This window comes from Oncorhynchus kisutch, linkage group LG1, assembly GCF_002021735.2.
Source record: "Oncorhynchus kisutch isolate 150728-3 linkage group LG1, Okis_V2, whole genome shotgun sequence".
Lineage (NCBI taxonomy): Eukaryota > Metazoa > Chordata > Actinopteri > Salmoniformes > Salmonidae > Oncorhynchus > Oncorhynchus kisutch.
This window is the reverse complement of record NC_034174.2, coordinates 30,765,661-30,777,910: the sequence shown is the minus strand read 5'-3', so window position 1 is coordinate 30,777,910 and position 12,250 is coordinate 30,765,661. Positions and strand designations below refer to the sequence as shown.

The 12,250-nt window shown below is 44.9% G+C and overlaps 5 protein-coding genes and 1 pseudogene across 5 annotated transcripts; all 6 read left to right on the top strand.

Annotated features, from left to right (window-relative positions):
* Positions 1–732: 732 nt before the first annotated feature.
* On the top strand, positions 733–2,119 carry LOC116376239 (zinc finger CCCH domain-containing protein 13-like; the record flags this gene model as incomplete). Its single annotated transcript, XM_031835847.1, has 2 exons — positions 733–1,234; positions 1,452–2,119. Coding segments are annotated over 2 exons (1,170 nt in total), but the record flags the coding sequence as incomplete, so codon positions are not given.
* Positions 2,120–2,532: 413 nt separating this feature from the next.
* Positions 2,533–3,705, top strand: LOC116376243 (RNA-binding protein 25-like; the record flags this gene model as incomplete). The annotated part of the gene is made up of 1 exon (XM_031835854.1): positions 2,533–3,705. A coding segment is annotated over one exon (1,173 nt), but the record flags the coding sequence as incomplete, so codon positions are not given.
* An 84-nt stretch (positions 3,706–3,789) lies between these two features.
* Positions 3,790–5,096, top strand: LOC116376178 (RNA-binding protein 25-like; the record flags this gene model as incomplete). The annotated part of the gene is made up of 3 exons (XM_031835338.1): positions 3,790–4,283; positions 4,382–4,693; positions 4,766–5,096. Coding segments are annotated over 3 exons (1,137 nt in total), but the record flags the coding sequence as incomplete, so codon positions are not given.
* Positions 5,097–5,381: 285 nt separating this feature from the next.
* On the top strand, positions 5,382–6,828 carry LOC116376182 (RNA-binding protein 25-like; the record flags this gene model as incomplete). Its single annotated transcript, XM_031835345.1, has 2 exons — positions 5,382–6,030; positions 6,167–6,828. Coding segments are annotated over 2 exons (1,311 nt in total), but the record flags the coding sequence as incomplete, so codon positions are not given.
* A 68-nt stretch (positions 6,829–6,896) lies between these two features.
* LOC116376183 (RNA-binding protein 25-like) lies at positions 6,897–8,252 on the top strand (annotated as a pseudogene).
* Positions 8,253–8,340: 88 nt separating this feature from the next.
* On the top strand, positions 8,341–9,805 carry LOC116376177 (RNA-binding protein 25-like; the record flags this gene model as incomplete). The annotated part of the gene is made up of 3 exons (XM_031835333.1): positions 8,341–8,390; positions 8,464–9,222; positions 9,367–9,805. Coding segments are annotated over 3 exons (1,248 nt in total), but the record flags the coding sequence as incomplete, so codon positions are not given.
* Positions 9,806–12,250: the final 2,445 nt, after the last annotated feature.

Genomic DNA, 12,250 nt, shown 5'->3' with positions numbered 1-12,250 from the left:
AACAGAGAGACAGAAACAGAGAGACAGAAACAGAGAGACAGAGAGACAGAGAGACAGAAACAGAGAGACAGAAACAGGGAGACAGAAACAGAGAGACAGAAACAGAGAGACAGAGAGACAGAGAGACAGAAACAGAGAGACAGAGAGACAGAGACAGAGAGACAGAAACAGACAGACAGAGAGACAGAAACAGAGAGACAGAAACAGAGAGACAGAGAGACAGAGAGACAGAAACAGAGAGACAGAAACAGAGAGACAGAAACAGAGAGACAGAGAGACAGAAACAGAGAGACAGAAACAGAGAGACAGAAACAGAGAGACAGAGAGACAGAGAGACAGAAACAGAGAGACAGAAACAGGGAGACAGAAACAGAGAGACAGAAACAGAGAGACAGAGAGACAGAGATACAGAAATAGAGAGACAGAGAGACAGAGACAGAGAGACAGAAACAGACAGACAGAGAGACAGAAACAGAGAGACAGAAACAGAGAGACAGAAACAGAGAGACAGAAACAGAGAGACAGAGAGACAGAAACAGAGAGACAGAAACAGAGAGACAGAGACAGAGAGACAGAAACAGAGAGACAGAAACAGAGAGACAGAAACAGAGAGACAGAAACAGAGAGACAGAGAACAGAGAGACAGAGAGACAGAAACAGAGAGACAGAAACAGAGAGACAGAGAGACAGAAACAGAGAGACAGAGAGACAGAGACAGAGAGACAGAAACAGACAGACAGAGAGACAGAAACAGAGAGACAGAAACAGAGACAGAAACAGAGAGACAGAGAGACAGAGAGACAGAAACAGAGAGACAGAGAGACAGAAACAGAGAGACAGAAACAGGGAGACAAACAGAGAGACAGAAACAGAGAGACAGAGAGACAGAAACAGAGAGACAGAAACAGAGAGACAGAGAAGCAGAGAGACAGAGAGACAGAAACAGAGAGACAGAAACAGAGAGACAGAGAGACAGAAACAGAGAGACAGAGAGACAGAGACAGAGAGACAGAAACAGACAGACAGAGAGACAGAAACAGAGAGACAGAAACAGAGACAGAAACAGAGAGACAGAGAGACAGAGAGACAGAAACAGAGAGACAGAGAGACAGAAACAGAGAGACAGAAACAGAGAGACAAACAGAGAGACAGAAACAGAGAGACAGAGAGACAGAAACAGAGAGACAGAGAGACAGAAACAGAGAGACAGAAACAGAGAGACAGAGAGACAGAGAGACAGAAACAGAGAGACAGAGAGACAGAAACAGAGAGACAGAAACAGAGAGACAGAGAGACAGAGAGACAGAGAGACAGAAACAGAGAGACAGAAACAGAGAGACAGAAACAGAGAGACAGAGAGACAGATATACAGAAATAGAGAGACAGAGAGACAGAGACAGAGAGACAGAAACAGACAGACAGAGAGACAGAAACAGAGAGACAGAAACAGAGAGACAGAAACAGGAGACAGAAACAGAGAGACAGAGAGACAGAAACAGAGAGACAGAGAGACAGAAACAGAGAGACAGAAACAGAGAGACAGAAACAGAGAGACAGAGAGACAGAGAGACAGAAACAGAGAGACAGAAACAGGGAGACAGAAACAGAGAGACAGAGAGACAGAGAGACAGAGAGACAGAAACAGAGAGACAGAGAGACAGAAACAGAGAGACAGAAACAGAGAGACAGAAACAGAGAGACAGAGAGACAGAGAGACAGAAACAGAGAGACAGAAACAGAGAGACAGAAACAGAGAGACAGAAACAGAGAGACAGAGAGACAGAGAGACAGAAATAGAGAGACAGAGAGACAGAGACAGAGAGACAGAAACAGACAGACAGAGAGACAGAAACAGAGAGACAGAACAGAGAGACAGAGAGACAGAGAGACAGAAACAGAGAGACAGAAACAGAGAGACAGAAACAGAGAGACAGAGAGACAGAGAGACAGAGAGACAGAAACAGAGAGACAGAGAGACAGAAACAGAGAGACAGAGAGACAGAGAGACAGAAACAGAGAGACAGAAACAGAGAGACAGAAACAGAGAGACAGAAACAGAGAGACAGAGAGACAGAGAGACAGAAACAGAGAGACAGAGAGACAGAGACAGAGAGACAGAAACAGACAGACAGAGAGACAGAAACAGAGAGACAGAAACAGAGAGACAGAAACAGGGAGACAGAAACAGAGAGACAGAGAGACAGAAACAGAGAGACAGAAACAGAGAGACAGAGACAGAGAGACAGAAACAGAGAGACAGAAACAGAGAGACAGAAACAGAGAGACAGAAACAGAGAGACAGAGAAGCAGAGAGACAGAGAGACAGAAACAGAGAGACAGAAACAGAGAGACAGAGAGACAGAAACAGAGAGACAGAGAGACAGAGACAGAGAGACAGAAACAGAGAGACAGAGAGACAGAAACAGAGAGACAGAAACAGAGACAGAAACAGAGAGACAGAGAGACAGAGAGACAGAAACAGAGAGACAGAGAGACAGAAACAGAGAGACAGAAACAGAGAGACAGAACAGAGAGACAGAAACAGAGAGACAGAGAGACAGAAACAGAGAGACAGAAACAGAGAGACAGAAACAGAGAGACAGAGAGACAGAAACAGAGAGACAGAAACAGAGAGACAGAGAGACAGAAACAGAGAGACAGAGAGACAGAGACAGAGAGACAGAAACAGACAGACAGAGAGACAGAAACAGAGAGACAGAAACAGAGACAGAAACAGAGAGACAGAGAGACAGAGAGACAGAAACAGAGAGACAGAGAGACAGAAACAGAGAGACAGAAACAGAGAGACAGAACAGAGAGACAGAAACAGAGAGACAGAGAGACAGAAACAGAGAGACAGAGAGACAGAAACAGAGAGACAGAAACAGAGAGACAGAGAGACAGAGAGACAGAAACAGAGAGACAGAGAGACAGAAACAGAGAGACAGAAACAGAGAGACAGAGAGACAGAGAGACAGAGAGACAGAAACAGGAGACAGAAACAGAGAGACAGAAACAGAGAGACAGAGAGACAGAGAGACAGAAATAGAGAGACAGAGAGACAGAGACAGAGAGACAGAAACAGACAGACAGAGAGACAGAAACAGAGAGACAGAAACAGAGAGACAGAAACAGAGAGACAGAAACAGAGAGACAGAGAGACAGAAACAGAGAGACAGAGAGACAGAAACAGAGAGACAGAAACAGAGAGACAGAAACAGAGAGACAGAGAGACAGAGAGACAGAAACAGAGAGACAGAAACAGAGAGACAGAAACAGAGAGACAGAGAGACAGAGAGACAGAGAGACAGAAACAGAGAGACAGAGAGACAGAAACAGAGAGACAGAAACAGAGAGACAGAAACAGAGAGACAGAGAGACAGAGAGACAGAAACAGAGAGACAGAAACAGAGAGACAGAAACAGAGAGACAGAAACAGAGAGACAGAGAGACAGAGAGACAGAAACAGAGAGACAGAGAGACAGAGACAGAGAGACAGAAACAGACAGACAGAGAGACAGAAACAGAGAGACAGAAACAGAGAGACAGAGAGACAGAGAGACAGAAACAGAGAGACAGAAACAGAGAGACAGAAACAGAGAGACAGAGAGACAGAGAGACAGAGAGACAGAAACAGAGAGACAGAGAGACAGAAACAGAGAGACAGAAACAGAGAGACAGAAACAGAGAGACAGAGAGACAGAGAGACAGAAACAGAGAGACAGAAACAGAGAGACAGAAACAGAGAGACAGAAACAGAGAGACAGAGAGACAGAGAGACAGAAACAGAGAGACAGAGAGACAGAGACAGAGAGACAGAAACAGACAGACAGAGAGACAGAAACAGAGAGACAGAGAGACAGAAACAGAGAGACAGAGAGACAGAAACAGAGAGACAGAAACAGAGAGACAGAAACAGAGAGACAGAGAGACAGAGAGACAGAAACAGAGAGACAGAAACAGAGAGACAGAAACAGAGAGACAGAGAGACAGAGAGACAGAGAGACAGAAACAGAGACAGAGAGACAGAAACAGAGAGACAGAAACAGAGAGACAGAAACAGAGAGACAGAGAGACAGAGAGACAGAAACAGAGAGACAGAAACAGGGAGACAGAAACAGAGAGACAGAAACAGAGAGACAGAGAGACAGAGAGACAGAAACAGAGAGACAGAGAGACAGAGACAGAGAGACAGAAACAGACAGACAGAGAGACAGAAACAGAGAGACAGAAACAGAGAGACAGAGAGACAGAGAGACAGAAACAGAGAGACAGAAACAGAGAGACAGAAACAGAGAGACAGAGAGACAGAGAGACAGAGAGACAGAAACAGAGAGACAGAGAGACAGAAACAGAGAGACAGAAACAGAGAGACAGAAACAGAGAGACAGAGAGACAGAAACAGAGAGACAGAAACAGGAGACAGAAACAGAGAGACAGAAACAGAGAGACAGAGAGACAGATATACAGAAACAGAGAGACAGAGAGACAGAGACAGAGAGACAGAAACAGACAGACAGAGAGACAGAAACAGAGAGACAGAAACAGAGAGACAGAAACAGGAGACAGAAACAGAGAGACAGAGAGACAGAAACAGAGAGACAGAAACAGAGAGACAGAGACAGAGAGACAGAAACAGAGAGACAGAAACAGAGAGACAGAAACAGAGAGACAGAAACAGAGAGACAGAGAAGCAGAGAGACAGAGAGACAGAAACAGAGAGACAGAAACAGAGAGACAGAGATACAGAAATAGAGAGACAGAGAGACAGAGACAGAGAGACAGAAACAGACAGACAGAGAGACAGAAACAGAGAGACAGAAACAGAGACAGAAACAGAGAGACAGAGAGACAGAGAGACAGAAACAGAGAGACAGAGAGACAGAAACAGAGAGACAGAAACAGAGAGACAAACAGAGAGACAGAAACAGAGAGACAGAGAGACAGAAACAGAGAGACAGAGAGACAGAAACAGAGAGACAGAAACAGAGAGACAGAGAGACAGAGAGACAGAAACAGAGAGACAGAGAGACAGAAACAGAGAGACAGAAACAGAGAGACAGAGAGACAGAGAGACAGAGAGACAGAAACAGAGAGACAGAAACAGAGAGACAGAAACAGAGAGACAGAGAGACAGAGATACAGAAATAGAGAGACAGAGAGACAGAGACAGAGAGACAGAAACAGACAGACAGAGAGACAGAAACAGAGAGACAGAAACAGAGAGACAGAAACAGAGAGACAGAAACAGAGAGACAGAGAGACAGAAACAGAGAGACAGAGAGACAGAAACAGAGAGACAGAAACAGAGAGACAGAAACAGAGAGACAGAGAGACAGAGAGACAGAAACAGAGAGACAGAAACAGAGAGACAGAAACAGAGAGACAGAGAGACAGAGAGACAGAAACAGAGAGACAGAGAGACAGAAACAGAGAGACAGAAACAGAGAGACAGAGAGACAGAAACAGAGAGACAGAAACAGAGAGACAGAGAGACAGAAACAGAGAGACAGAAACAGAGAGACAGAGAAGCAGAGAGACAGAGAAGCAGAGAGACAGAGAGACAGAAACAGGGAGACAGAAACAGAGAGACAGAAACAGAGAGACAGAAACAGAGAGACAGAGAGACAGAAACAGAGAGACAGAGAGACAGAGACAGAGAGACAGAAACAGACAGACAGAGAGACAGAAACAGAGAGACAGAAACAGAGACAGAAACAGAGAGACAGAGAGACAGAGAGACAGAAACAGAGAGACAGAGAGACAGAAACAGAGAGACAGAAACAGAGAGACAGAAACAGAGAGACAGAAACAGAGAGACAGAGAGACAGAAACAGAGAGACAGAGAGACAGAAACAGAGAGACAGAAACAGAGAGACAGAAACAGAGAGACAGAGAGACAGAGAGACAGAGAGACAGAAACAGGAGACAGAGAGACAGAAACAGAGAGACAGAGAGACAGAAACAGAGAGACAGAAACAGAGAGACAGAGAGACAGAGAGACAGAGAGACAGAAACAGGGAGACAGAAACAGAGAGACAGAAACAGAGAGACAGAGAGACAGATATACAGAAATAGAGAGACAGAGAGACAGAGACAGAGAGACAGAAACAGACAGACAGAGAGACAGAAATAGAGAGACAGAGAGACAGAAACAGAGAGACAGAAACAGAGAGACAGAAACAGAGAGACAGAAACAGAGAGACAGAGAGACAGAGAGACAGAAACAGAGAGACAGAAACAGAGAGACAGAAACAGAGAGACAGAAACAGAGAGACAGAAACAGAGAGACAGAAACAGAGAGACAGAAACAGAGAGACAGAAACAGAGAGACAGAGAGACAGAAACAGAGAGACAGAAACAGAGAGACAGAGAGACAGAAACAGAGAGACAGAAACAGAGAGACAGAGAACAGAGAGACAGAGAAGCAGAGAGACAGAGAGACAGAAACAGGGAGACAGAAACAGAGAGACAGAGAAACAGAGAGACAGAAACAGAGAGACAGAAACAGAGAGACAGAGAGACAGAAACAGAGAGACAGAGAGACAGAAACAGAGAGACAGAAACAGAGAGACAGAAACAGAGAGACAGAGAGACAGAGAGACAGAGAGACAGAAACAGAGAGACAGAGAGACAGAAACAGAGAGACAGAGAGACAGAAACAGAGAGACAGAAACAGAGAGACAGAGAGACAGAGAGACAGAGAGACAGAAACAGGGAGACAGAAACAGAGAGACAGAAACAGAGAGACAGAGAGACAGAGATACAGAAACAGAGAGACAGAGAGACAGAACAGAGAGACAGAAACAGACAGACAGAGAGACAGAAATAGAGAGACAGAAACAGAGAGACAGAAACAGAGAGACAGAAACAGAGAGACAGAGAGACAGAAACAGAGAGACAGAGAGACAGAAACAGAGAGACAGAAACAGAGAGACAGAAACAGAGAGACAGAGAGACAGAGAGACAGAAACAGAGAGACAGAAACAGAGAGACAGAAAGAGAGACAGAGAGACAGAGAGACAGAAACAGAGAGACAGAGAGACAGAAACAGAGAGACAGAAACAGAGAGACAGAGAGACAGAAACAGAGAGACAGAAACAGAGAGACAGAGAGACAGAAACAGAGAGACAGAAACAGAGAGACAGAGAAGCAGAGAGACAGAGAAGCAGAGAGACAGAGAGACAGAAACAGGGAGACAGAAACAGAGAGACAGAAACAGAGAGACAGAAACAGAGAGACAGAGATACAGAAATAGAGAGACAGAGAGACAGAGACAGAGAGACAGAAACAGACAGACAGAGAGACAGAAACAGAGAGACAGAAACAGAGACAGAAACAGAGAGACAGAGAGACAGAGAGACAGAAACAGAGAGACAGAGAGACAGAAACAGAGAGACAGAAACAGAGAGACAGAAACAGAGAGACAGAAACAGAGAGACAGAGAGACAGAAACAGAGAGACAGAGAGACAGAAACAGAGAGACAGAAACAGAGAGACAGAAACAGAGAGACAGAGAGACAGAGAGACAGAGAGACAGAAACAGGGAGACAGAGAGACAGAAACAGAGAGACAGAGAGACAGAAACAGAGAGACAGAAACAGAGAGACAGAGAGACAGAGAGACAGAGAGACAGAAACAGAGAGACAGAAACAGAGAGACAGAAACAGAGAGACAGAGAGACAGAGAGACAGAAAAGAGAGACAGAGAGACAGAGACAGAGAGACAGAAACAGACAGACAGAGAGACAGAAACAGAGAGACAGAGAGACAGAAACAGAGAGACAGAAACAGAGAGACAGAAACAGAGAGACAGAAACAGAGAGACAGAGAGACAGAGAGACAGAAACAGAGAGACAGAAACAGAGAGACAGAAACAGAGAGACAGAAACAGAGAGACAGAAACAGAGAGACAGAAACAGAGAGACAGAAACAGAGAGACAGAAACAGAGAGACAGAGAGACAGAAACAGAGAGACAGAAACAGAGAGACAGAGAGACAGAAACAGAGAGACAGAAACAGAGAGACAGAGAACAGAGAGACAGAGACAGAGAGACAGAGAGACAGAAACAGAGAGACAGAAACAGAGAGACAGAGAAACAGAGAGACAGAAACAGAGAGACAGAAACAGAGAGACAGAGAGACAGAAACAGAGAGACAGAGAGACAGAAACAGAGAGACAGAAACAGAGAGACAGAAACAGAGAGACAGAGAGACAGAGAGACAGAGAGACAGAAACAGAGAGACAGAGAGACAGAAACAGAGAGACAGAGAGACAGAAACAGAGAGACAGAAACAGAGAGACAGAGAGACAGAGAGACAGAGAGACAGAAACAGGGAGACAGAAACAGAGAGACAGAAACAGAGAGACAGAGAGACAGAGAGACAGAAATAGAGAGACAGAGAGACAGAGACAGAGAGACAGAAACAGACAGACAGAGAGACAGAAGAGAGACAGAGAGACAGAAACAGAGAGACAGAAACAGAGAGACAGAAACAGAGAGACAGAGAGACAGAGAGACAGAAACAGAGAGACAGAAACAGAGAGACAGAAACAGAGAGACAGAAACAGAGAGACAGAAACAGAGAGACAGAAACAGAGAGACAGAAACAGAGAGACAGAAACAGAGAGACAGAGAGACAGAAACAGAGAGACAGAAACAGAGAGACAGAGAGACAGAAACAGAGAGACAGAAACAGAGAGACAGAGAAGCAGAGAGACAGAGAAGCAGAGAGACAGAGAGACAGAAACAGGGAGACAGAAACAGAGAGACAGAAACAGAGAGACAGAGAGACAGAAACAGAGAGACAGAGAGACAGAGACAGAGAGACAGAAACAGACAGACAGAGAGACAGAAACAGAGAGACAGAAACAGAGACAGAAACAGAGAGACAGAGAGACAGAGAGACAGAAACAGAGAGACAGAGAGACAGAAAAAGAGAGACAGAAACAGGGAGACAGAAACAGAGAGACAGAAACAGAGAGACAGAGAGACAGAACAGAGAGACAGAGAGACAGAAACAGAGAGACAGAAACAGAGAGACAGAAACAGAGAGACAGAGAGACAGAGAGACAGAGAGACAGAAACAGGGAGACAGAGAGACAGAAACAGAGAGACAGAGAGACAGAAACAGAGAGACAGAAACAGAGAGACAGAGAGACAGAGAGACAGAAACAGGGAGACAGAAACAGAGAGACAGAAACAGAGAGACAGAGAGACAGATATACAGAAATAGAGAGACAGAGAGACAGAGACAGAGAGACAGAAACAGACAGACAGAGAGACAGAAATAGAGAGACAGAGAGACAGAAACAGAGAGACAGAAACAGAGAGAGAACAGAGAGACAGAAACAGAGAGACAGAACAGAGAGAGACAGAGAGACAGAAACAGAGAGACAGAAACAGAGAGACAGAAACAGAGAGACAGAAACAGAGAGACAGAAACAGAGAGACAGAGAGACAGAAACAGAGAGACAGAAACAGAGAGACAGAGAGACAGAAACAGAGAGACAGAAACAGAGAGACAGAGAAGCAGAGAGACAGAAGAAAGCAGAGAGACAGAGAGACAGAAACAGAGAGACAGAAACAGAGAGACAGAAACAGAGAGACAGAACAGAGAGAAAACAAGAAAGAAACAAAGAGAGACAGAAAGAGAGAACAGAAGACAGAGAGACAAAAAGAGAGAAGAGAAGAGAGACAGAGACAGAGAGACAGAAACAGAGAGACAGAGAGACAGAACAGAGAGACAGAAACAGAGACAGAAACAGAGAGACAGAGAGACAGAGAGACAGAAACAGAGAGACAGAACAGAGAGACAGAGAGACAGAGAGACAGAAACAGAGAGAACAGAGAGACAGAGACAGAGAGACAGAAACAGAGAGACAGAGAGAGACAGAATAGAGAGACAGAAACAGAGAGACAGAAACAGAGAGACAGAAACAGAGAGACAGAGAGACAGAAACAGAGAGACAGAGAGACAGAAACAGAGAGACAGAAACAGAGAGACAGAAACAGAGAGACAGAGAGACAGAGAGACAGAAACAGAGAGACAGAAACAGAGAGACAGAAACAGAGAGACAGAGAGACAGAGAGACGAGAGACAGAGAGAGACAGAGAGACAGAAACAGAGAGACAGAAACAGAGAGACAGAACAGAAGACAGAAACAGAGAGACAGAAACAGAGAGACAGAAACAGAGAGACAGAAACAGAGAGACAGAAAACAGAGAGACAGAGAGACAGAAAGACAGAAACAGAGAACAGAGAGACAGAAACAGAGAGACAGAAACAGAGAGACAGAGAGACAGAGAGACAGAAAACAGGAGACAGAGAGACAGAAACAGAGAGACAGAAACAGAGAGACAGAGAGACAGAAACAGAGAGACAGAAACAGAGAGACAGAAACAGAGAGACAGAGAACAGAGAGACAGAGAGACAGAAACAGAGAGACAGAAACAGAGAGACAGAGAGACAGAGAGACAGAAACAGAGAGACAGAAACAGAGAGACAGAGAGACAGAGAAACAGAGAGACAGAGAGACAGAACAGAGAGACAGAAACAGAGAGACAGAAACAGAGAGACAGAGAGACAGAGAGACAGAGAGACAGAGAGACAGAAACAGAGAGACAGAGAGACAGAAACAGAGAGACAGAGAGACAGAAACAGAGAGACAGAAACAGAGAGACAGAGAGACAGAGAGACAGAGAGACAGAAACAGAGAGACAGAAACAGAGAGACAGAAACAGAGAGACAGAGAGACAGAGAGACAGAAACAGAGAGACAGAGAGACAGAGACAGAGAGACAGAAACAGACAGACAGAGAGACAGAAACAGAGAGACAGAGAGACAAAACAGAGAGACAGAAACAGAGAGACAGAAACAGAGAGACAGAGAGACAGAGAGACAGAACAGAGAGACAGAACAGAGAGACAGAAACAGAGAGACAGAAACAGAGAGACAGAAACAGAGAGACAGAAACAGAGAGACAGAAACAGAGAGACAGAAAGAGAGACAGAGAGACAGAACAGAGAGACAGAAACAGAGAGACAGAGAGACAGAAACAGAGAGACAGAAACAGAGAGACAGAAAGCAGAGAGACAGAGAGCAGAGAGACAGAGAGACAGAAACAGGAGACAGAAACAGAGAGACAGAAACAGAGAGACAGAGAGACAAAACAGAGAGAGAGAGAGAGACAGAGAGACAGAAACAGACAGAAACAGAGAGACAGAAACAGAGAGACAGAAACAGAGACAGAAACAGAGAGACAGAGAGACAGAGAGACAGAAACAGAGAGACAGAGAGACAGAAACAGAGAGACAGAAACAGAGAGACAGAAACAGAGAGACAGAAACAGAGAGACAGAGAGACAGAAACAGAGAGACAGAGAGACAGAAACAGAGAGACAGAAACAGAGAGACAGAAACAGAGAGACAGAGAGACAGAGAGACAGAGAGACAGAAACAGAGAACAGAGAGACAGAAACAGAGAGACAGAGAACAGAAACAGAGAGACAGAAACAGAGAGACAGAGAGACAGAGAGACAGAAACAGGGAGACAGAAACAGAGAGACAGAAACAGAGAGACAGAGAGACAGAGAGACAGAAAGAGAGACAGAGAGAACAGAGACAGAGAGACAGAAACAGACAGACAGAGAGACAGAAACAGAGAGACAGAAACAGAAACAGAGAGACAGAACAGAGAGACAGAAACAGAGAGACAGAGAGACAGAAACAGAGAGACAGAAACAGAGAGACAGAGAGACAGACAGAGAGACAGAAACAGAGAGACAGAAACAGAGAGACAGAAACAGAGAGACAGAAACAGAGAGACAGAGAGACAGAAACAGAGAGACAGAAACAGAGAGACAGAGAGACAGAAACAGAGAGACAGACAGAGAGACAGAGAACAGAGAGACAGAAACAGAGAGACAGAGAGACAGAAACAGAGAGACAGAAACAGAGAGACAGAAACAGAGAGACAGAAACAGAGAGACAGAGAACAGAAACAGAGAGACAGAGAGACAGAGAACAGAGAGACAGAAACAGAGAGACAGAGAGACAGAAACAGAGAGACAGAAGAGACAGAAACAGAGAGACAGAGAGACAGAGAGACAGACAGAGAACAGAAAGAAACAGAGAGACAGAGAGACAGAGAGACAGAAACAGAGAGACAGAGAGACAGAGACAGAGAGACAGAAAAACAGACAGACAGAGAGACAGAAACAGAGAGACAGAAAAGAGAGACAGAAACAG